The sequence below is a fragment of the Ochotona princeps genome, chromosome 10 (genome assembly GCF_030435755.1).
Source record: "Ochotona princeps isolate mOchPri1 chromosome 10, mOchPri1.hap1, whole genome shotgun sequence".
In the NCBI taxonomy this organism is placed as follows: domain Eukaryota; kingdom Metazoa; phylum Chordata; class Mammalia; order Lagomorpha; family Ochotonidae; genus Ochotona; species Ochotona princeps.
The window spans coordinates 30,543,323-30,569,347 of NC_080841.1; the positions used below are offsets into that span (position 1 = coordinate 30,543,323).

At 46.3% G+C, this 26,025-nt stretch overlaps 1 protein-coding gene across 5 annotated transcripts in view; it reads right to left on the bottom strand.

Moving 5' to 3' along the window:
- The window catches only part of TP53BP2 (tumor protein p53 binding protein 2), a 59,788-nt gene that overhangs the window by 15,733 nt on the left and 18,030 nt on the right, over window positions 1–26,025 (bottom strand). Inside the window, exons 2-12 of one of the 5 annotated variants that reach the window (XM_058669219.1) lie at window positions 20,958–21,105; window positions 15,347–15,460; window positions 12,251–12,333; window positions 8,895–8,996; window positions 6,747–6,921; window positions 5,619–5,800; window positions 5,107–5,271; window positions 4,530–4,758; window positions 3,296–3,403; window positions 2,863–2,942; window positions 1,440–1,905 (exon numbers count right to left, since the gene is read on the bottom strand). In XM_058669219.1, coding sequence (XP_058525202.1) covers window positions 1,440–1,905; window positions 2,863–2,942; window positions 3,296–3,403; window positions 4,530–4,758; window positions 5,107–5,271; window positions 5,619–5,800; window positions 6,747–6,921; window positions 8,895–8,996; window positions 12,251–12,333; window positions 15,347–15,460; window positions 20,958–21,105 — 1,852 coding nt within the window. Of the gene's footprint in view, window positions 1–1,439; window positions 1,906–2,862; window positions 3,012–3,295; window positions 3,404–4,529; window positions 4,759–5,106; window positions 5,272–5,618; window positions 5,801–6,746; window positions 6,922–8,894; window positions 8,997–12,250; window positions 12,334–15,342; window positions 15,461–20,957; window positions 21,106–26,025 lie in introns of all 5 variants that reach the window. The other 4 variants (XM_058669218.1, XM_058669220.1, XM_058669222.1 and 1 more) reach the window with 4 other exon arrangements.

The window sequence follows — 26,025 nt, forward strand, 5'->3', positions numbered from 1 at the left end:
CTTGAGCTCCTGGGATGCCATTTCCAACCTAACTTTCTGCCAACGTGCCTAGGAGGCAGTAGAAGAGGGCACAGCCTGCCTGGGCTTCTGCTAACCCTACAGCTCCCTGCTCTGACCCTGCCAGGACCTAACTGTGCCTGTCTGGGGAGTGAGTCTGCAAGCAGGGGACTTCTCTCTCCCTCTCTTCCTACTACTTCTCAAATAAATACACAAATCCTTTCAAAAAGCTAAGTATACATAGGATTCTTTGCTGTCTAGTTTCCATTACAACAGGTTAGGCCATAATTATAAGTTCATTTCATGTTGAGAAAGTCATTTTCATTTCAATAAAGCATGGTCAATTTTACTCATACTATAACCTAATAACTTAGAGTCAAACAATTTTCCACATTGCATATGTTTAACACAAATCAACTTATCTTTAAACAGCTACTGTATTCTCATGAGAACAAATGGAAATGCAGTAGAGAATGTTTTAAAAAACAGAGAGAGGAGGTCCGACATGGTAGCCTAGTGGCTAAAGTCCTCGCCTTGCATGTGCTAACCCCAACAGCCCCGCTTCCCATCCAGCTCCCTGCTTGTGGCCTGGGAAAGTAGTCGAGGACAGCCCAGAGCCTTGGGACCCTGCACCCACGTGGGAGACCCAGAAGACACTCCTGGCTTCAGATAGGCGCAGCTCCAGCCATTGCAGTCGCTTGGGGGAGTGAGTCAGTGGACAGAAGATCTTCCTCTCTGTCTCTTCTCTTATCTGCATATCTGACTTTCCAATAAAAATAAAATAAATCTTTAAAAAAATAAAGTCCTCTCCTTGCACACACTGGGGTCCCATATGGGAGCCGATTCTAATCCCAGGGGCCCCGTTTCCCATCCAGCTCCCTGTTTGCGGCCTGGGGAAGCAGTGCAGGACGCTGCACCCGCATGGGAGACCATGGGAGACGCTCCTGGCTTCAGACTGGCACAACTCCAACCACTGCGGCCGCTTAGGGACTGAAACATAGGACGGAAGATCTTCCTCTCTGTCTCTCTTCCTCTCTGTATATCTGATCTGACCTTCCAATAAAAGTAATTTTTTAAAAAAAGAGTAAGTTTATATATATAAAAAAAGAAAGAAAATAACCCCCTATTAAAAAAAAAGAGAGAGAGAGACTGCAGCAGCAGTCCAACTATGCACAAGCATACCGGGGCCAACCACAGTGCAGACGGGGCCTTGACACCACACCTACCTCGGGCACCCATCCCCTGCCAGGAGCCCTGCAGAACAGAACCGTGCCTGGCAGACACATTTTGAAGCTCCCAGGTAAGAACAGAAGCCACAACCCAGAGAACAGCAGCATCCATCAACACAGGGGCCGTTCCCTCCACTGTCTGCCTGCTGCAGTCCCTGGTGTGGGGCCGACCCACGTCCCCTGCCCGGGGGGAGGCGAGACCAGGACCCTTACCACTGGGGAAGTGTGGTCCTCGAGTGTGTGTCTTGGTCAAGGCGCTCTGCACGGCCTGTTGGAAGTTTTTGCCAGGAGCCTGTTGCTGGGTGTACATGGAGTATATAGAGCTTGCGGCCACAGTTGGGGGTTTCCTGAAGGGTGGGAGGAGACTGTCTTTGGAAGGCTGGGGAGTGAAGGGACGGACAGCGGCGGCAGGCGGACTCTCTTGCTTAGAACTGGCAGCCAGGGCTTGGTCTTGGCCGAGTGAAGGAGCACCAGGGCCCAGCAGCACCCTGGACTGAGGCCCTGCCGGCTTGGGTTTGCTCCCCACAGAGGCTGGGACGGCTGCTGACAACTGCTGAGGGTTCCCGTCGGACTTGCTGTCTGAAGGCGACTGATTCGTCTGTCCAAAATAAGGCAGACTGATCTGTTTTGGTTTTGTAGGAACTGGAGGAGGTACCTTAGCCACATTTTTATTTGCAGCCTGTAAAACACACATCCAGTTAGAACACTAACATAGGTACAAAAGGCCCCAAATAACCTAGTCTCACAAATGTAAGCTCACATCATCCCACAGTAGCCTTCTTTAGATTCTTAATTCATTAGAACGTTTATATCTCTGTATTAATCACAGTAAAGGACATATGCAACACCTGTCAACTCCTGCCTCACACGGCCTCCTCCTCATTCCACTTGTGGAAAGTGGAGGCGCCTGCTGATAGCTTTTCACTGCCATCTTCCACACTCACAAATGGCACCAATAAGGGAAAACCACCGTGGTGGGGGGGGAACCCTCTATCTAACTTGGAGCACTCATCCCTAGCTCAAGTAGGCTGACCCTCCACACGTCTTATATGGGTACCAGTTTGAGTTCCAGCCGCTCTTCAGAAGCCAGCTCCCTGCTTATGGCCTAGGACAGCACCAGAGGATGGCCCAAGTGCATGAGCCTCTGCATGCACGTGGGAGACCTGAAAGGAGCTCATGGCTCCCAGCTTCAGACCAGCTTAGCTCTGGCCATTTCAGGAGTGAATAGGCAGAGGAGAGATATGTCTCTCTGTAACTCCTTCAAGTAAAATAAATAAATCCTTTTTAAAAAGATTAAGGCCCTAATGGCTACAGAAGACTCACCTTCAAATCATGTGATATAACCCAGCTGTCAATTTGGAAGAAATAAGATGCCTGACCAGCACAAGTATGACACTCTGCAAAGCACTTGCAGTTTGTAGGGGAACCACAAGAAATGTGCCCCAGAAACAAATGTGTCGGTTCTTTCCTGCAGCTGAGGGCACACTCATGCAACAGAAGTTCAAACAAATGCATGCTATTGTGCAGAGAAATGAGAACAGCAGAAGCAGCAGAAACACTGCATTTTCTAAGCTTTCACACATATCACCTTGTTTTCTCTGCTCTCTCTCATGTGATATTTTTACAGTCTAAGTACCTGAGCATCCCGCAAGAGGTCTTCGCTGCTCTGGTTTTTCCGCAGTGGACCGAAGGCAGGGGGGGCAGCAGCCTGGTCGACTGTGTCAAACATAGAAAAGGGTCGTACTTTCCTCTCCTTCTCCCTCAGCACAACCTCCCCATCACCACCTGAAGGCAGAAAACACCATAGCGTTCTGCAAACCTCCAGGCCTGCTCATGCGGTTCTCCCTCCTGCAGCTCTCGGAACCCCTGTGCCCACTCAGTGCCTTCTGAGTCCAACCTCAGCTGACCAGACACTGAGCCCACAGATAGCCACCACTGGGGTCCCGATCAAGGGAGGGTGTTGCAAAAACACAAACCACTACGGAATGGCCCTGGCTTCAACACAGCTGAACACAGAGCTTTCAGAGGAGCAAGCTGAGGTACTGAGAAGCAGCATAAAGCAGCCTCACCTGGATCCACAGCATTCCCGGCGCTCTGAGGAACACAGGAGCCAGGGCTCAGGAAGAGATCTGCATTCGAAGGTCCCCACTCAGGGCCGGCTGCGTGGACGTGAGAGCCTGCGGGGCAGAGGAGCAGCTACAGGTGACCCAGCGTCCTGAAGAGGGCGCTAGTGGTCACTTCCTGCTAGGACTTCCATTTCTAAGGGCAGTTTTCAACTCCACACTTGCCACAGCCCAAATAAAGGGATGTAGAGAAAGTAGTGTCACACTTCATGTTGCTAACTGAAGAGTCTCTTACCTTCTAAAAGTAACAAAGTCTCAACAGAGAACAGACAAGGGCACATGGCTCTTCACTGAGAAAAACATCACCCCCAAATGGTCTGCAGCACAGCAGAACCAGGCAGTCAGCAGAATTGTGGACAGTACAGCCCGGAGCTCGAATCACTGTCTTCCCAGAGGAATGTACCTCAGGCTTAAACTTCAAAAGCCACAACCTTACATTTCTACCTACTGCAGGGTACTATTACTTCAATTAGCAATTATGGCAAAACAATCAAAACTTCTAAAATTTGCTACATTTTGCATCTAACAAGGGTTAGAGCAGACCATTCTGGCTACTGCTTTTACTTCCCTGGGCTCTCAAGAACAAGGTCATAGAAGGGTGTGCTCAACCACGGGCTTCCTACGACGTTCCCCCTTCCTCCCCAGCACCCGCAGCCATTACGGAACTCTGGCCTGCGCTCCCCACCCAGCTGAGGACTACACGCAATGTGAAGACGGCCCAGGAGGAAGCCTCTGCTGGCTGCACTTCTAATCTTCTAACGTGTTCACTACTCTTCTAACAACACTCAGTGGGCATGCATGAATATTCACCACCTCTCAGAATCAGAGCGCATCCACAGTCCCACATCCTAAGAAGAGGACTCCGCGAACATTCAGACACCGTTTCTCAACGAAAGCAAAGCTCTTCAATTATCACTGTCAGATCAAGTTAACTCGGTAACAAAGAGCTTTTCAAAACCATCCTCAGACGTCATGAATGTATTTCATTTCATTTTCTAAACAGAACTGTGTTAAGGTTAAAATACTTATCATTGCAGTAGCAAAGAACAGAAGGAGATTTTTTTTTAAGATTTTACAAGGGATGTAGACATTTTGCTTTTGGTAACTGGAACTTGGGGAGAGTAACAGCAGGATGAGGCAGAGCTCGGTTGCATATGGAGCTGGAAAGGGCCTTTCTTACCTTTAGTTTGTGAAGCAGCCCCCAGTCTCATATTCGGCAGCGTCTGCATCTTCGTCGGCCCCTCTGGAGCCTGCATGGCCAGGGAGCTGTCCGGCAGCGCAGGCTTCACCAGCAGCTCTGGCCGGGAGGGCATACGTGGCATAGTGGACGACTGGATATAGGGACCCACGGCCGCCACACGGCTCGGGGCCGCCACCGCTTGCTGGGCAAGGTTTCCATCGGATGAAACCTCAGGAGCAAAAAGAAAGCAGAGGCCCCCTTCAGGGTGACAATCCACACAGCGGGATCAGATCCAGAAAAGGCAGTTCCATTTCCCCAGGTTTACAAATGACCCTCTTCAGAGTCTAGTCATCCAGTCCATAACAAACGTTCCCCAAACAAAAACTACCTGAGTGCCTTTAAGAGTGCTAGAAAGGCAGGCAGAGCTAGCCAACCGCCCAGGCAAGCACATGGAAAAGGAGAATGCCACTGCTTATGCGAGAGGGCATGCTGGGTAGCGATGCAGAAGGAGTAGTGACCTCACAGGGCGGGTCATCCCCTGCCCCTCCCCAGGCCCTAGCCAGAACTGCCCACTTACTGGGAGACTCTCCTTCTGTTGCAGGGCTGCCTTCTTCTTCCACAGCCGATCCCTCAGCTCATTAACACGCTTCTCCATGACTGCCACTTCTGAATTCCGCTTATTCAAACACTCCCTCTGTTGCTGCAGCTTGGCATTCTGCTCCTGATTCAGTTTATTCCTTAACTGAATACAATGGGGGGTGGGGGGGGAAGATAGCCAAGGAGTGAGAAGGAAAGTTTCGCAAACACAGTCACATGGTTAACTATTACATAATTTCTAAAAATGCTAGGCCCCCTCCACCCCTCACACCTCTCAGCTCATGGTTTAAAGTTAGGTGACACCTGTGGCTAGACCACCAGCTGTGGTTACAAGAAATGCCTCAAATTGCCTGTCTAAGGGTACAACAAAGTTTATTCTGGATTCTTTGAGGTTTAGATTCCCAGCTGTGCACCAATGAAAAGCAAGTAAACGGCAGTATTTGCTGCCACTGATGGCTGCGAGGGGAGCCCACGCTGTAAGCGCCCAGGTACCTGAAGCTCCTTGTAGAGGCGGTCGAGCTCGGCCACGGCCGATTGGTTGTCATGGTGGCCCTCGATCCTGCCGTTCCTGAGCATCTCCAGCTGTCGAGTAAGTTCCTCCACCTTGGACATGGCCAGGACGAGCTCCCTCTGTTTCTGCTGGAACAAACTATTCATCTGTTCAATTTCCTCCACTAGAACAAGAGGGAGAACAGCAACAACAGTTCAACAGGAAAACAGAAATGGAGGTTATCTGACCAAGCAACTGAGTCTTGCAATAAACCTTCCATTAAAAGGTAGGTGGATTTTTCAGACTGTCGTAGAACGAATCTAGTTCTTGCAGAAGCAAATGAAATCAACAGTCATCTCGACTTCACAGAATCTACAGTATGAATGTATAACACATTAAACCAAAATTTTGTAAACAATGAAACCGCTCTAGAACCTTTCATCTCAATTTTTTTAAAATCATTTTATGTTTAAAATGTGTAACAAGCAAAAATTGTACGCTTTTATGCAGTACAATGTAGTGTCTTAACACACATACACAAAATAACCTACCAAACCATATAACCAGGCTTGCTATTTCCTTATCTTGTATATTTAGATTCCATTGTCTCCCCTTTTTCAGCTCTTTAAACATTCTGTAACCCAGTACTGTGGACTGGTCACCCCGCTGTGCTATGGAACACCAGAACCTGTTACTTTTATCAGACCATATTTTAGCACCCATTATCCAACCTGCCTCCATCTCTAGCCCGAATTGTAACAGTAACCAGAGTAGTAGCACTAAACTTTCGTTTGAAATAGTAAGAAAATACACGGAACTATTATTACACAAATAAAAATCACCTTCAAATTCTTTAAAATATTTTAAAAACCCCTACTTTTAAATTCTTTAACAATACTTTAAAGGAAGGAAAGAAGCCTGCAACAACTGAATTCAAGTAGAAGGAACCAGTAGCATTAAAACTGCAGTGGATTCTATTTCTTCAAAAATCCTCTTTGCAAGTTAGCTACAAAGCCTCAGCTTATTCTCCCTACTGTGGATACACTTCCTGCACCAATCTGGCATCCCAGGCCACAATGGTCTGCTCACACTGCACTGAAGAGTAAGTCAACCTGCTCGGAGCAGCTCACCCAGTTTCCCGTTGCTGAGCCGCTTCTGTTCCACGTGGCCTTTCAAGGCTCTGACGGCCTTCAGCTTGGCTTCCTGGCTTTCAGCTATTTCTCGGAGCCTCTTCAGCTTCTCCTGTTCGGCTGCTTGTTGCTGTTGACGCTGATCTTGTTGTTTTAAAAACTTTAGGCGCTGTTCCTGAAGATTGAAAATTTTTTAACGAAAGTTGAGTAATCAAGTCACACAATTTATCGTTGAAAGTAAGCTCCTAGCATGAACATGCCTATAATGTATCACTGGAAACCATTTCAAAATAAGGAACATGAGCTGGAAATTTATTCCCCAATAATCATCCTTATTATACGAACAGATGTTCCTGCCACTCAATGTCCTGCTGCCTCAGTGCCATCTGGGAGTTTGTCAGACATGCAAGCTCTCAATCTCCAACTCCTACCTGCTACATCAGACCATGGCTTCTCAACGAGACCCCAAGATGCCCAGGAGAGTCACAAGCACACTGAAGTCTGAGACGCAAGGACACCCTGACTCCGAAAAAGCTGCTGTCTGGCAGTGCAGATAGAAAAGGACACACAGGAACCTGGATGGCCACAGCGTGTGGTTAAAACTGCCTCAAAGCATCCCCAGCCTTGGCACCAAAGCCCTACTGGATAACTTGTGTCAAATCACCACTGTTCTCTCCAACTCAATAGACTGGCAGGGCTCATAAGACTGATTCATTAAGGGTCTGAGTGTTTATATCAGGAGGTGGCAAACTAAAGCCTACAGCCAAATTCAGCACACTGTGTTCTTCTGTATGGAGAATTTTATTAGAACACAGCCACATCCATTCATTTGCCTATTGTTTGTGGCTGCATACAAAAGCAGAGCTGGATACTTGTAACAAAAGCAGCATAGCTTGCAACTCCTAAAATATTTACTCTGCAGATGCCATGTCTGATGGCATCTGGTTTAGACTAGACGCCCATGGCTGGTAGGGAAAATGGCAGCGAGACGGGTTTTAATGGGAATGAAGAGACATGTCATGTTTTCTTTGTTCAAGGCCAGGATTAGTTTGTGGCTAAGAGAATGTCCCCAAATAAAAGCTAACAGCCTGCTATTGGTGCCAAGCAACAGAAAGGGACAGTGCCAGAATTAAACTTGAACATTCCTCTTCTGGCAGCCCAGGGTAGGTCCCAGCAACAAAGCTGAAGGGCTCCTTATGACTCTTCTGCTTTGCTGAGATTCAACACAGGATGGGAAACCCTGACCAAAGTCAGAGGCGGGGTGAGGGAGATGGAGCAGGCAGGCAGGACAAGCTTTTAGCCCAGTGGCTAGGTCTCAGGTTGGGAACCTGTGCAGGCCTAATGGCTTAAGTCCTAGCGCTGTTCCCAATTCCAGCTTCTTCTTATTCTACCCCTGGGAAACAGCAGGTGATACTTTAAGTAGTAGGATCTCTGTCTCCCACAAAAGAGACTTGGATTGAGTTCCAGGCTCCTGGTTGTGGTCTTCAGCTGAGGTGGTATAGTGAGCATTTAGGGAGAGAATCAGTAAAGACAGAGGAGCACTCTCTCTCCCCAAGCTGCCCCAATCCCTCTAATAAATAAATAAGTAAATAAATTTGTGGGCCCAGCACAGTAGCCTGGAGGCTAAATCCTCGCCTTGCACACACCAGGATCCCATATGGGCACTGGTTCATATTCTGGCTGCTCCGCTTCCCACCCACCTCACCTCCCTGCTTGTGGCCTGGGAGAGCAGCAGCGGAAGGCCCAAAGCCTTGTGACCCTGCATCCACGTGGGAGATCAAGAAGAGCTGCTGGCTCCTGGCTTTGGATCGTCTCAGCTTCAGCCATTGTGGCCACTTGGGGAGTGAACCAACGGATGGAAGATCTTCCTATCTCTCCTTTGCTCTACAGATCTGACGTTCCAATAAAAATAAATAAATCTTAATAATAAACAAATAAATTTATAAAATTCAGAATCCAAGATTAGGAAGATCTTGAACAACTGGGATAATAAATGCTGCCGGAAGGAGAAGAAAACAGCAATCGACAGGGAACTCCGGGATTGCAAACGCAAACTCACACCTGTGACACAGCTGGCTTAATGAGACTGGCCTGTAAGCAACAACACTAACAACGGCCGCCTGTGGGCAGGGTTGACAAACAAACTACCTTAGTGGCCAGCATTTGTTGCTGGGCTTCAATCTGCTGCTGCTGACGAGAGGCCATTTCCTGAAGTTCTGCAAGTGTCAAATCCATCCTAGGACTGTTAACCTACAAGTGAAACACAAACACACACAACCCAACTCACTATGAAACAATCACAGAAATCCCTCCCTCAGTACCACTCAGTATATGAGAACTAGTTATGATAAAATTGTTGCTCAATACATTTCCTTAAGATAGAACATTTACTATATAGAACACCACCATTTCATGCCAAGATGTAAACTGAAACAGTTGAACAGTGAAGGACTCAGAAAAAGTTCATTTCTATTGGAAGAGTAGTGTTTGATCAGAATCAACAGTACAGGGGCACTGGTAACAAACTCAAAATACAGTCACTGGAACATAATTTTAAACATATATTAGCACTAAAAAACTCAAGACACATTGGGTCATCAGGAACAAAGAAACAACATCCACTCTCATATCTATCCAATATCATCACAGAGGTTCCAGCCAGTGCAATAAAATAAGAAACAAAGTGGCATCACAAACATAATCGCCTATGAAGAAAAGCTGTAAATTACTTAGCAGGATTGTAGAATAAAAGGTTAATGTGCAAAAAAGAAAAAAAATCAATTGCATTTTTATGCATTAGCAACATTCAGAAATTGAATGTTACTCGAATGGCTACATGGCCAGGGCTGAGTCATGGGTCTCCCGTACGAGTGCAAGGTCCCAAGTAGTTGGGCTGTCTTCCTCTGCTTTCCCCACGCGATTAGCAGGGAGCTGGGTCTGAAGTGCAGCAGCTGATACTTGCACCAATATAGGATACCAACCCTGCAGACAGTTGCTCAACTAGCTGCACCACTATGCCAGCCCCCCAAAATGGAAATTTTTAAATACTACTTATAATAGCACCCAATATGAATTCGGGATAAACTTTACAGATGTGCAAGACCTAACCACCAAAATTTTCAAATATTGCTGAGAGAAAGACAGCATAAAACAGGCAGATACACCATGTTCATGAATTTAAAAGCTCCATATCGTCAATGCAGCAATTCTTCCTAAACTTTTCTATAGAGTCAACAGAATCCCAAGATTCCAGAAAAACATTTTTGCATAAATTAATCACCAGAGTCAAACTTCACATGGATATACAGAGTATCTAGAAGAGCCAAAAAAACAACTCCAAAAAGAGTAAGTAAGGCTGGAGAACTGACACCATCTGACTTCAAGACCAGTAACCAATACAGTGCGGTGCTGACGTCAAGACAGGTAAGCAGATCAATGAAACAGAATAAAAAGCACAAAATAAACCCACACATATATGGGGGAACTGGTTTTAGACAAAGGTATCGATGCAGCTGAGTAGAGAAACAATCACCTTTTCAACAAATACTGCTTGTGCAAGAGGATATTCATACACAAAAGGGAGAGGAGCTGTGATTTCCACACGCAAATGTTAACTCAAGGAATCACAGATTTGAATGTGAAACCTAAAATCAATACTTTAAAAAGAGGACAGAGGAAAAGAATCATTTGTAATGTTGGGTTAGATAAAAAGTTTTTATATGAAATGCCAAAAGTATGTTTTGTTTAAAAAAACTGATCAATTGTACCTGATCGTAATTCAGAACTTCTTCTTAGTTAAGTCACTGTTAGATGGAAGATTTCTCTCTCTCTCTAACTCTTCCAACTAAATTAAAGAATTGGCCATAGCAAACAGTGACAAATAGGTGAAAAACTAGTAGTCTCTGATGAAAGGTAAAATCACAATTACTTTGGAATAGTTGAGCAGTTTCTTATAAATATACGAGTTACTATACACCTATCCGATAGCCCAGGTAGTCTACTTCTAATTTCCTGAATTGCTTAGGAAAAATAAAAGGAAATGCCTTTATGAAGGCTTATACCCAAGTACCCATAGCAACTTGACACAGAATAACCAAAAACTGAAAACAAAACCAAATGCATTTATCAAGAGCTCAATGGACAAACTGCTACCTCCAGACAGTAGAGTAGCTCTCAGCACCAACAATTATGCCTTAAATTAAAATTTACCAAACTGTACAACTTAAAGACACAACTTACTGTACATCAATTATACCTCCACAAAGTTGTTTTTGTAAGTTAAACCCCAGAGTGTCCAGATACAATCAGAAAGTCCACTAATGACTGGGACCACTTTTGTCATCTTTTCAGGGTCATCGTTCATTAATGAAGATACTTAAGATAAAAAAAATAAAGGGCCCAGTGCAGCAGCACAGCAGGCTAATCCTCCACCTGTGGGGAAGCATTCAAAATAGGTCCCAGTTCCAGTACCACCTGTCCACTTCCATCCAGCTCCCTGCTTGTGGCCTGAGAAAACGGTGGAGGATGGTTCAAGTCCTTGGGCCCTGTACCTCGCGTGGGAGACCCAGGAGAAGCTCCTGGCTGCTGGTTTTTCATTGGCTCAACTCTGGCCATTGTAGCCATTTGGGGAGTGAACAAATAAATCTTGAAAAAAAAAAAAGTTGTGAGTTCTGTACATAAAATGTCTTTAAGGAACATGAAAATAATTGCTTTACTCAATAAAATTAATAGTTCCTATGACATAAATTTAAATATTCTTTTAAAACAGACTGATTTATTTTTCTTGGAAAGGCAGATTTGAGACACAGAGACAATGATCTTCCATTTGCTGATTCACTCTTCAAGTGGCCACAACAGCCAAAGATGAGCTGACCAGAGCCAAGAGCTAGAAGCTTCTTCCAGGTCTCCCATGTGGGTGCAGAGTCCCAAGGCTTTGGGCTGTTCTCTACTGTTTTCCCAGGCCACAGGCAGGGAGCTGGATGGGAAGCAGAGTAGCTGGGACATGAACTGGCGCCCATATGGGACACTGGCACTTGCAAGGCAAGGACTTAGCCACTGGACTATCAAATCAGGCCGTAAATATCCCTTTTTCTTTTTTTTTTTTTTACTTGAAAGTCAGGGTTACAGAGAGATGGGGAAGGACAGGGAAATCTTGTATCTGCTGTTTCACTTCCCAAATGGCAGCAACAACCAGAGCTGGGCTAGGTCAAAGCCAGGAGCCTCGAACTCCAACTGGGTCTCCCACATGGGTAGCATATTCCACTGCTTTCCCAGAATTAGGAGGGAGTTAGATCACAAGCAGAGCAGCCAGCACTCTCAGCCAGCTAGATAGGTGATGCCGGTGGCTACAGACACAGCCTAACCAACTATGGCACAAGTCCAGACCCTCAAATATCCTTTAAGAAAAGGGCCATCATGAACCCACTCCACAACAAATGAGACTCAAAGGATAAGAAGGCAGTGCCACCACAGCATATGCAGTATGGATTAAAACAACTACTTACACCATTCTCGTTTCTGCGATGTTCCCCAGGTACTGTCACACCATTTCTTTTTAAGCCTGCATCCTGAGGCCTTGGTCCACTCGCTGAGGACAAAATTTAAAAATTTGGCATTAACACCAGAGCTGACCACTGTTTGAAGCAACAGTTCATTCTGAGCTTTGTTGTTGTTGTTTGATACTTAAATTGAACATGTACGTAAGATGTTTTCTACTATCAATGGAGAGAAGATCTCATAATTCATTCTGTTCCGGAAAATCAATTACATGGAACAGTGAAAAGTCAGCACTATGAAATACCACATACCACTGCTTATCATTAGGGAAGCTGCCTGATTCGCACACCAAAGCAGGGAAAATTAACACAACTAATGAACGCGCTTTGTGGGTAATTCATGCTATTTGTTCAGTTACTTTTCCAAGACCTCTCTTCTGGAGCTCTTCAGTAGTGAAATCAAGAGTCAATTAACTGAAAATTAAATCAGTCAACCCTTGTATCCATTCATTAACAGCATTTGTAACTTTTTTAAGAATTGAAAATAGAACAAATGGTATAACATTTATTTGGTTTAGTGACAACATTTTGCTTAAACATACTATGAAGTGTTTTCCCATTTAAGTTTAAAACAAATAATTCCCATTTTCCCAGTTCAAGAAATTACTAACTAGAAAATACTAGAGTCTGCTTTTTTGAACTAAAAAGAGAATTTTTTATTATCACTTAATGTCACTACTTTCAAAAGCATTAGTTTAACAATTATAATAAATAATACTAACATTTTTTCAAAGAGATTAAGCTCACACTTGTACTTTGTGCAAATCAGGAAAACTACCAAATTACTTATGAAAATTTAGATTTAAAAGACAAAATTTAAATTTATTTTGAATCCAATATTCACGACACTTGCCAAAAAGCTGAGGACAAATTCCCACGCCAACAAACAAACAGGCATCCTTGGAGCCACCCATCATATATTCACCTGACTCTGATGTGTTACCCTATTTTTAAAATTGCTCATTTCTTGAACAAAATAACTCAGGTGAATTCTGTCACAATATTTTTACAGGAAAAAAAAAAGTTCTGTAATTTAAAAATAATTGCTTTCTTTGTTGCCTTGTCAGAGAGCGAGCATTTAATAGCTAGCTTCTCCTTTGTATAATCAGTTATATAACTAATGAGGAAGAGTGCCAGCTTTAAAAAATCATTTCCTACAGGTTCTGGGTCAGAAGTCCTAGTTAAATTGAGAAAAAGGCCTAGAAACCAAGTCCCAACATCCTCAATCTAGAAGCCTGTACTAAAACAGGGCATCCTGCCCTACCCCAGGGTCAACACTGTGGGGCGCTGGTGTGTAGTGAGGGAAGACCGGTCTCATGTCCTCAGACGCTGTTTCTCACATTACAAACACTGAAACTGTACATTGTACCAGTGAGACAAGTTAATAATTCACCCAGTATCGCACAGAAAGACACCAGAACTGGCAGGCAAACAGTACAAATTCAACCCATTTTAAGTAGAAAAGAATGCACAATTAAGCAGTAATGTAAACACAGAACAAACTAAAAAATAAGAGGCAAATGATGACTTGCTTAGGGAAAAAGTAATGTATGCTTCACTTTAAAAGAAGTAGACACCAGTGGTATGGAAAGGCATGTGAGCCAGCTGGCTGAGGTGGGCCTGGGTCCACTGCTGGTTGAGTTACTAGGGGTGGCTTCTGATAAGTCAATTAACCCCCAAGGATCAAGACAAGTAGAAGAGGCCAGACTAAATTTAACTCCTAGTGGTCAGGAACCAGACACTTGTGCTAAAGCTACACTAACCAATGTTAGAGTTCATAATGTTCAGCAACTAACGTCCTTTACCCTCAATCTTACTCCTAAACACATTAGCCTCAACTGTCTGGCTTAAAGAGTCCAACATTTCTAGAAACACAGTCACCATGTCTCAACTCATTGCTCACCAGTAAGAATGGAGGCCCCCAACCTCAGCTCTAAGGCTACTCGGCCTCCCACACCCCAAGATCTCAGGGCCACAGGCAGTAGCTGTGTCTCCAGGGTCTACAGCACCTGAGGTCCAATTTGTCTTGGCGTCTTAACAATCACCTCTGCCTCCCCTCGCTGGCATCTGGAACCCCGTCACAGCCCCACAAACAAGTGGCCATTGACAGTTCTAGACCCCAGGTCCTGCTGCACTCTGGAGGGCTGCCCACCCTAGAGCTGGCCTCTCACTCTCATTCTAACTCATGCTCACTTCAGGGCCCACACGGAGAGGACAACATCCACAAATGTCCTACCTCTGACATGTTAAATTCCAACCTGTTAATTTTTTACCACAAATTCCTTTCAATGCACCCATCTCGCACACCTCTGCATTAGCCCAGCTGAACCCTGCAGCCTAGGGGCAGTCGGTCTCCTCTCCTCACAGCCAGCCGTCACCTTACTGACACCTTCTTCTCCCCATCCTGCTGACTCACCAACTGAATTTGTCTGGAAAACCCCAACACTGGGTCAAGCCAACAGTCTCCTCCTCTCACAACCTCCTGGGCTGCAGAGCACGAGCAGAGAAATGCCCACCACCCACACCAGCCCCATGGCTCCCGTCCCAACTGGCCTCGGCGCTACTGGCATTCAATGTCCCTGGTGTCCCCACAGCAGCTCAAGCTGCCACCCACCTCTGTCATCCTTATTTTCAGGTGATTCTGTCCCCATCTCAGACAAATCAACTGTTTGCAGATGAAAAGTCCTTTAAACTGACGCCACAAAATGCCCCCACCTAGCTGCATCAACTGCCACTCTCCTTCTGTCTGCGGCAACAGAGGAAGGAGTCTCTCCACCAGGGCTCAGGGAGCAGCTCCTGGCAGGCCCAGCCTCCACCAACTCCTGCCCACCCACACAAAAAGGCCATAGTCCACCTATCTCCCCCCTGCAATCAAAACCATACCCGCGCTCTCCTGCACCAAGAGCAGCTCTCAGGAGAGCAGTCTATCCCCACTGCTTGCTTCCTACCCTCACTCACCCCACAGACCACCTGGCTCCTCATCAAATGCCATCACACCTCCAGGAACTCCAAGATAAGGGCTGCATCTCATAAGATACCACCTACCAACGTCTCTGCCAGGGGCACGTTCATGGCGAAGGAAGAAACGGACCTCGTTCCTCCGACTTCCGAATCGTTGAAGAACATCAAACAGCAGCTCGTTATCAGCAACCGGGCGTTCTACAAGAAATGGGTAGAAATTTATCTACAAGTAAAGGAAAGACATGTTATCTACATATTCTGTGGGTACAGGAAAGGCACTTACCTATGGATACACATTATCTACAGGTAAAAGTGACTATACACATAACATTCAAGCAAAATATGCACTACAGATGTAGTTCTTAGTATCTCTGATCTCTTTATCATTATTATTAAAAAGAATCCAGAAAACGATCTGCAAAAGATCTCTAACACATAATCACTGACAAATCAATGAAGTCCTGGAAAGAGGAATGGAGGCAAGCCAGCTGTCAGGAGCAAGTCTAACCCGGAGGGCTCCGTCACCCACGGGCACTCAGGATTCCATCAGGGTCTGTCATCTGCTACACCACAGGGTTCCCCCCAACACTGACATCTACACCAGTTTCTAAGTACACAAAGAAAAATTTAAAAGCAACTTTCTATACAGCCTAATCTTACTTTAAAAATACAAATATATATATATATATATATATGGTTTTTAATATAGGCTGTCATAAAGCTATTGTTAAAGTATTATTGTATAACCAACATTTGGAACCGAGGCCTAGTCATTTCCAAGCACGAGGCTATTTATGACAACAGACTTCTTTATCTCCCTGGTCCTTCTTCCAGCACCAGAGGCACCTGCCAGAACTCTGCTGGACACAGAAAGTCCGGCCTGACACCCTGGTACACTGAAGCTGCTTCAGCAAAAAAGATACGTTTTAAGCTCTCCTCAAAAGAACCTTCCAATCTCAGGAAAGGAACTGGATATAAAAATCCAACAAGCTATTTAAGAAGACAACTACTCAAAATCAAAGAAAAGATTACAATGTCAGTATGATTTCTAAATACAAGAACTGTGAAATGGCCTGAGGAAACCTGACACACCGGCCAGTCATCAAAGGCAGGATCTCAACACCTTAAAGCAACACCGTGGGCAGAGGCAGGAGCAGCCAAGCCTTCAGGAGTTCATGACCCCAAACAATCTGCCTGAGGACAACACAGAGCAGTGCTGCTCCTCCCCAGGTGTCCCACATAACCTCCCTCTGTAGACCCCAAAAACTCTAGGATCCTCCCCAAAAGGAACCACTCAAACTGAGACACCTTCCATAAGAAACCACACACATACGTGTGCATGCACACACACACGCATACACACATATGGACACAAGCACACAGGCTCTCACATGCACATGCTATTGCACCACAAGGAAAGAAGTGAAACTCCCGAGCGAGGGACCCCACTGCCTCCTATTCCCCACTGACCTGCCCCAGTGGGTTATGGGCACGCAGGTTCCAGAGCCGGTGTGGGCCTGCACCCACTGACAGACACTTCAAAGGCTCTCAGAGCTCCCTCCTACCCCACCGCTCTGCCACACCCATCTGCTAGTCACAGCCTTCCTGCCCGTGGGACTCTGAACATCCACACCAGCGTCCCAGGCAGGCATCCTTTCCTCCACCTGCAGATGGGCCTCAGCCGTGTGTTAGTGCACGCACTGCACTGTCACAAAAATGCAGGACAAGACCCACCTCTCCAGTGCACCAGAAGATACCTGAGGCAGGTAGCCTGCTTCTGTTTCCCCCCAGACAAGCACAGTCTCTACAGCCAAATAAGCAACTAGGAAATACACATTAAGAAGCAAGAAATGGAAAAAAAAAGATAAGGTAAGACTTATAACACCAATAGAATGAAATAACAGAACATGGTTCCTTCATTGGAGCGAAGGTAGCACAGATTCTTGAGATCCAAGAAGAGTTTGTCAAATGCCCACAAGTCAGGAGAGAAACAAATGCCAACGCAAGCAAGGGACATGAGGGGAAACATGGAAACTCAAATAACTAAAACAAGCAGAAAAACAGGCAAAACGTAGTCATAATTTTAAAAAACGCAAATTTCAACCAAAGGCCATTTTACAGGCTAGCACAAAGTAAGATATGACTGCAATAACTATTGATGTGGTATAGTTCTAGAAGTACTGGAAGCAATACCAAATCCATGAACCAATACAGCATCCACGGACAGAAATCTGACAACACATAAGAGGTGTCCAAGAGGCTCACAGAAAACACACAGTTTGAAAAACAGCCTGGCTTTCAGAAGTTTTTCACACCATAATATAAACTTATCTTTAACGTGGTCTTCCCATGTAGCTTCCTAAACTACCCTCACACACATCACAAGCTGAAGTGTGAACCTTCAGCCAAGAAATTCTTCTCCTTGGTAGCCGCCTGTAGAGATGCCTCCTCCACGGAGGCTCCCCCAGGGTGGGCGCTGGCAACAGCAGCTCAGATGGTACTCAGCACGTCTGCATCCCATATTGGAACGTCTTGCTCAAGTCCCAGCCTCTTGCTTCTCATTCCAGCTTCTGCTCTCACATACCCTGGGAGATAGTAAACGACGGCTCAAATATGAGGGTCCCTGCCACCCATAAGCTTTGGCCTGCCCCAGCCCTGGCCATCACACGCAATTTCGGGAGTGAACCAGTGGATGGGAAGATCTCTGCCCCGCCCCTTTGCTCTCAGTCTCTCCCTCTTTGACTGCCCCCTCCAACAAAGTAAAAACAAACTAACTGAATAGTTTCAATAAATAAATAACAGGGCTCCTAAAAGGATTTTCACTATAGCATTTATAAAAGCAAGAGGAGAGGGACCAGCACTGTGGCACAGTAGGTTAAGCCTCTATCTGTGGCACTGGCATCCCCTATGAGCACGGTTCATATCATAGCTGTTCCACTTCCCATCCAGCTCCCTGCTTGTGGCCTGGGAAAGCAGTAGAGGATCGCTCAAAGCCCTGGGGCCCTACATCTGCATGGAAGACCCGGAAGAAGCTCTTAACTCCTGGCTTCAAATAGGATCAGCTCTGACTATTGCGGCCACTTGGGGAGTGAAACAGTGGACAGAAGATCTTCTCCTTCTCTTTGTAGGTATGCCATTCTAATAAAAATAAATAAATCTTTTTTTTTTTTAAAGGCTGTGTAAACTCAACTGAGCCAAAATACAAGAGGCGTAGAGAGAACAGCAGGGAATAGGTGGAATCAAGAGTTTCAAGAGAATAAAGGCTTGGCAAAGACAGAGAATTTTCTTTCTCTAAGAGAATGAGCAAGAAGCCGAGGCACAGAGGAAGGAAGTTGAGACCCACAGAGGATGGTTTCAGTCATCCCAGGGAAGGACGAAGCCAGGTCATTTTCTAAGTGTAAGGAGGTTGTCAGAGGTGGCTAGTTCATTTACTCACCCAGGAAATATTTCTTAAGCTCCCATGAGGTATCAGCCACTACCCTTGGGCTGGAGATACAGGCTCAACAGGGTCTCTGCTCTGAGGTGTTTGACAGTCCAGTGTGTGTGTGAGGCTACAGGCGTTAAACAGTCAATAAACACAAACATACACATAGACGTCAGAGAGTGACGTGTTCTGCAGAGGATTAAATCAGGATATAATAAGGAACTACATTCATGGCTACTTTTCAAAGATGTATTTACTTACTTGAAAATCAGATTGAGTGACAGAGACACAAAGACAAAGAGACAAGGAGAAAGAGAGATGTCCCATCCATTGGTTTACTCCCCCAAAAAGTCTGCAACAGCCAGAGCTGAGCTAAAGCCAGCAGCCAGGGTCTGGAAGCAACCATCCAGGTCTCCCGTGTGGGGGCCATCATCACCTGCCTTCCCAGGCACATCAGCAGTGTGAGACAGAGGTGTCCCACACAGCAGCCTAACCATCTGCACCACAGTGCCCACCCCCTTTGTGGCTGCTCAAGCAGCTTGCTCAGCAAAGCCTCTTCAAGAAGGTTGAAATAACTGAAATGTAAATGACCAGAAGGAACTAGCAATAACAAAAGCTGCTGAGAAAGCAACTGGTCATACAGGCATATAGAACCTACTAACAAGGGCTCTGAAGAAGAGGGGTGGAGCCTAGCAAATGCAAGGAATATTTAAAGGCTGTAAGGAAGGACAAGTATTGAGACAGAGTGGGTTAAACCACAACCTGGAACATCTACGTCCCACATCACAGTACCTGGGTTTTCAGTCTCACCCATTTCTCATCCAGCTCCTGTTGATGGGCACTTTGGGTAATAGCAGATGGTAGTTTAAGTGCTTGGGTCCCTGCCACCCATGCGGAAGACGCAAGCTCCGGGGTTCAGCCTTCCCAGCCCTTGCTGTTGCAGGCATTAAGTGAACTAGTAGATGGAAGATCTCTGTTTCTGTCACCTGCCTTCAGATAAATAAAACCTTCAAAGGTTAGAGAAGGAGGCAAGGAGAAAAATGGTATTAGATTACAGCTGGTAGAGTGCTACTCTACCAGGCCTTTATTCTGAGTGCAAGAAAAAACACTGAAGAGTTTCAAACAAGAGAGATTATCTACTTTTTATTTTTAAAAAAGATCACTTGGATGGGGTCAGCATCGTGGACTAGCTTGTTAGGCTCCGACCTGTAGTGCCACCTGTGATGCTGACATCTCAGAGGGCCACCAGTTCAGGTCCCGGCTGCTCCCTGATAACATGCTGGGAATGTAGCAGAGGACGGCCTAAGGACTAGGGTCCCCCAATCACGTGGAAGACCCGGGTGAAGCTCCTCACTTGGACCGGCACAGATCCGCCCTTTGTGGCCTTTTGGGGAGTAAACCAGTGAATGAAAGCTCTCTATTTCTCCTTCTCCTTCTCCTTCTCCTTCTCCTTCTCCTTCTCTCTCTCTCTCTCTCTCTCTCTCTCTCTCTCTCCAATGCTGCCTTTAAAATAAATGAATCATTTTTCCTTTTTTTTTTTAAAGAGATAACTTGAACTTTTTTGTGCAAATGATTTATCTGGTTCCTACATAAAGAGAAACAGATCTAAACAATTCACAGGGCATGCAAAACCTTCTACAACACGCCAGTGCAAAGAAGGTGAGTAAAGGACTTGCTTGGTGCAACGCGAGGGCTGGGTGGCAGCCAGAGACCACGGGCTGAGAGCACACGGGGAGTGCAGTGTGGAACCTGCCCTGAGGACATGGACCCAGCGGTGCAGGACCAAGGCAGAAATGATGACAAATTACTCCCCTGCTCACAAATACCCATTGCAGCCAAAAAGACAGGCTGCCCCATCCTAGAGCTCCAGAAACTCCCAGGGAGAGGCCGACCACAAGGCTTCCCATGAGGCCTCCTGCCACACTCACTGGGCAGCTCTCCCTAACAGCCCACAAGACTCAAATGACTAAGTTCTAGCTAAGCGACACCTAAACACACACACACACATGACCTCTGAGCACCACACATGCGGCCTCAGCCACTCAGAAGTGTTCCTAGGGGACATTAGTCACCTGACCTATGATCTTTTATATTGCACTCAGCAGTTTAATTCCAGAGAAGTAGCCAGAAGATTCACCATCATAGCAGGCTGCGAGAACTGAGATCCCCACTCCTGGCACGGCCCACGGTCCCGGTGCGCAACCGTGAGCAGTCAGCTCAAGCCAAGCCTGTAACCCGAAAGGACTGAGCACTGGGGCACCCGCCACCTACCAGAGCCACACCACACTTCGGCCAGGTGGCACTCACTCTCGCCGGGCTCTTTGCACAGATCCACCACATCTCGACACGTTGTGTCCGGGGTAACTGGAACTTCCGTAAAGTGCTGCTCGTTGTTACTGAGGTACACGGTAAGGAACATCTGGAAACAGAGGAGAAACGCTAGGGTTACCAGTGCTGTCCGCAGCGGTGATGGCCGCCTTCCTCCCAGTCAATGTCAGCTGGGAGTCCAGATGGACCATACAGCAGCCTGGCACTCCCCTGGCTGAAGGGGACCAGAACACCTGGGACCCACCTGGACCGCAGTCCTCCAGAGGCAGTGCTGCAGAATCCCAAGGGACCTGGAGTACTTCAAGTGCTTCACACCCAAGGACAAACCACATCAATCCGCCTGCCCCTTTTATTTATATGTTTATCAAACATTTACACAGTTGTTAGTATGTGCCCCACCCACACTATAAATAAATTCTGCCATCAGTCCTATAAGGGTTACTCAGAGGACCCCACACCCAGCACCCGCCAGTGCTTGGGCACTTTCTGAAAGGATACCTCAGAACCTAATCCAGTTGCTTTTGGAGGAGATGGGACAGAAGATAGAGCTGGAGGGAACCCTGCCTTTACGCCATGTGCACACACACCCCAAAATTGGTGCTTTCAACCAAATTAAATATCCCACTTCCAAGTTTAAGATTTCAATAGTAAAATTTAAGTAAACATAGTTATTAGGTTGAAATTTACCTGATTATTCAAGTAAACAGGTAACTAAACTCACTAACAATCTTTCTTCCAATACAAATAGAGACTGTATCGTAAAAACACTCCAACCAAAGAATTCAAGCTTTCACATTTACTGAATTTACAAAATTTACCTTTGCTAATTCCCAACACTGAAGAAACTGAGTGAAAGAGCAAGCAAATTTTTGTTAAAGATGAAAATGGTTAAGCTCCTATGATCACTCATTTCAGTGAGTACTGATTGTAGGCAAACTAGTACGTGTCAGCATATTCAAAAACAGTAAGAATTTGAAAGTTTTCCCACTGTAAAAATTTGTCCTGGGAAAATAACTCCAACTAAAAACAAAGTACAACAGTCACAGCACATGCCTGGACAGTCCTTTAAAATATAGTAAGCGAGAGCATACTGAACACTGAGGAAAGCAGGAGTTGTAGGCCTCCTGCAGAACCAGCAGAGCGAGGGGAACCTGTGCTGGGCCACAGGGACACAGAGCATCGTGCAGCAGCCACAGGGGCTGCCAACAACCATGCAACTCCTCCTTCCGACCTGGACTTTTCTACCCATGACCCCAGAACAGTGAAAGCTGCGCTAGGCCAAGAGGTCTGAGACCAGGACGGGAACTGGCTGGGACATCAGTGAGGGTGCCACAGATCTGCTCAGAATTGAGAGGATGCACGCACGAGAGAACAAACAGGGCTTGGGAGCTTCAGGGTAGCTTTTTACAAAAACTGTGCTTTCAGAAAGAAGCACTTTTTGTAACTCACACACACATCTATGACATAAAGTACAATCCTGAATATTAAAATAGTGGACATTTTGAAACAATAATTATTTAAAAGCTCCGGAGTTCGCTAGTATGAGCCCAGATGCTTTCAAGGTAATTAAATAGGTTTTTCATATTGCAGTAAATACACATTTTAGGTCTTAACTTAGCCAGCCAGGCAGCACTTACCATGGGGACACAGAAATCATAAAACCCTGAAAACAAACAGCAGAGAGTAACTACACTCACATAATCTCACCCTATCACTGCTCTGAGCAGAACAGACTGCATATTTGATGATGGACGTGTTAGTATCAAACAGTATCATGTTAGTATCAAACAGTACTCTACCACACTCCTCAAGGTAATTGCTCTTGGACACACAGGATGGCCATCTAAACACAAGCACACACTACATCAACAAAGGAAAGCCTGCTATGGAAATTAATGGCACCTGCCCCTTGCACATTTCACCTTTCAGTGCTCTCAAACACATTATCTCAGAAATTTACATCAACTCAGGTAAGCGGGATACGTGTCCTCTCCTCATAAATGAAACCAGACTCGGGGCAGTGATCTACTTGGCGAATGAAGTGAGAAGACCAAGGTGCAATTCTGTTGCTCTGTTCTGCCCTTCACTCTTTCAGCTTCCCTTTATAGTTGGAAGAGATGAGGAAATGTTCCAGTGAACTGCAGTAACCCATATTTTAATAAGGCCTGGTCTATAACTTTTTGGCTAAACAACACTCCAGTTATTTAAAAGTACAAGTCCTGGCATGGGCACTGGCCTGGCAGTCGGGACACCCGGGTCCCACACTGGACTATATGGATTCAAGTACAGCTCTAGCAGCACATTGCAGGCCCAGAGGCAGTAGGGATGGCTCCAGTGACTGGAGCGCACATGTGGGCCACTGAGTGTGGCTCTTGGCTCTGGCCTCACACAGCTGTGTTCACTGCAGGCACTTGAGGAAGCAAAGCACTCCCCGCAAGCCCCACTCACACTCACTCAAATAAAAAATAAACTTTAATTTTAAAATGGAGTTCATTACAAATAAGAATGAGAGCTCTGTTCTATTCCAGGTTACTTTTCCCACAGGATTAGCCCTGGTATAAACAGCAAGCACAGGATGAGACCCTCTGCTCCCTTTCATGTATGGAGATGATCCCATAGGGATTTCAGGACCATAGGGATTTCAGGCCAGCACTGCGACATCTCTGTGGACTGCCAAAAAGAGACCTGATCAGAACTCCAGATTCACTCATAATGAGAACAACTTCAGGAAAGTAAGCACACCTCCCTGCAACTCTACCTCCCCATCTTCAAAACAAGAATGCTTAGTGCCCCAGCAGCCACCGCTTCAGGAGTGTTTACCAGGTGCCAATTGAGCCCAGCACTTTGGCAACAGCCTGCAGGTCCCACGTGATAGACACACACACACACACCCGCCTCCGCTCCATGACCTTGCATTGCCGTGTCTGATCTCCTAACTCCCAGCACCTTCTGCTTCACCAGCATCCCCGGGGGATGTTCTGCAAATGGACCAGGTATGTTCCCACCTGGAAACCTTCCACTTGCTGTTCCTGCCCGCACTGCTCTTCCCCGTGTGCCAGAACAGCTCCCTTCCATGGTTCCTCAAGCCTGAACTCAAATGTCACCTCTCTCTAGTCTTTCCTGGCCACTCCCCCCAAATTCCAGCAGTGCGCACACACCCAGCTCACTCCCATGATTTATCTCCCCTTGGCACAGTTACCAACATACCACATATTGTACTAAACTTGCTTTTATAACCCGACTTCCCCACTGGAATGTAAGTGCCTCACATTCAAGGGCTTCGTCTTTGTTCAGTGCTATAATCTCAGCACCTATAACCGCACCTGCTATGTAACAGGCACACAGTAGGTGCTGAACCTACAGATGCACGTGACTGATGAAGACGCTGACACAACCAGAGATCAGCAGACTTGCCCAGGTCACACAACTCTTCAATGGCAAAGCCAAAATCCAAAGCCAACCAAGATCTTCTCCACAGCCTGAGCTCCAAATCACCACTATGACCTGGGCTACACAGTGCCAAATGTGTCATGGCTGCTCGCTGCCTTTTAGGGCAGATCTTGGCCCCCAACACGCCGCCTGACCTCCAGTTTGTTGGCACAGTAAGAGTCTTTCAGAGACCAGTCGGCTGTACATATTGGCAAGCACAGGAACCAGAGCAGGGGGCAGGCCTGGCGGGGGTTATTGTGGGTTGCTCCAACTAGGCTACAACTCCCACTGGTTTACATGAAGGCCAACCATGGGATGGGCAGGATTGGGCTGGACTACAACACCCATTAGTTTGCGTAGAAGACAGGGCTGGAGATGAAACTGACCCAGCAATTGCAACTAACAGTGCATGCGAAGGCCGATTTGGGCGATGGTCTGTGCCAGACCCTACATTAGCATGCACACATAGGAATCAGGTCTGGGATCATCTCAGATGAAGTTTCTTTGGGAATCCCCCCAAGTGAACCGCTGGACTCAAAACTCCAACCATGAAGGAAATTGCAGGTTCCATGGTCTGACTCTGGAATGCATGTGTCAGAGCTCGGCCTCCTCAGTGGCTTACAGAGCAGTGGACAGGATATCTAGATGCAAATGGAAGATTTGGCAGTACACTGGACCCTGCTGAGGACACCTGGTACCATAACAGAGGGTGGAGGACAGAACAAATCGATCAACCACCCCAGCAAAGAGTTAGCAGTGAACACCTGAGCAAACAGACTCTAAAGTGAACTATGTCAGCTGGTGGATTTTTGGAGATTTTATCGTGACTGGAGTGGCAAGACTGGCTACAATACAGAACTGCTGAATATAAAAACTACTTGAGGAAGACCCTCAGAGAATGCCCCAATCAGCAACCCTAGGATGGTTGGGAGGTGGGGTGTGGCTTCTCACCTTGTCTCTCCCCTGCCCCAGGTACAGGAAGGAAAAGAGTGAATGTCAAAACAATGGTCTCACCCACTTTCCTCTAGCCCTTGATCCTTCACACCCTAATCAAATATGTAAAAATGATTCCAAATAACATTTATACAATAAAAAAAAAAGTCTTCCAGGGAAGCTCTGCAAACGGAGCCTGCCTCCAAGGAAAAGGGGGAGCTTATGTCATCACGTCGGCTACACTGTCCTGGATATGGCACAGCTACACAGCAGTCATGTTGGTGTCCCAGGTCGGGAGGCTAAGGGAGGATGCCTTAGAGCCAATGCGGGGAAACAGGAAAGAGAACAACTCTGTTCAGGAGTTGCTTGGAGATGTGACATACACAGTGTGGCAAGGCTATCCACCCAGAAACTACAGAGCAGCTCCTCCTCCTCCATCCCTCTCCTCATCCCTGAAGCACACACAGATCGTGCACTATACAATCTGGGTTTTAATGCAGAAATAATCATAAACAGCTGACACTAAACACAGCCCAAAACTCAGAGACAGCTGTGGGGAGGGACACACCAGCCCACAGGGAACCCCTGGGCAGGAGCTAGGAAAGATCCCCACCCCCATCTTCCATCATCCTATGCGTCTCCACTGGGC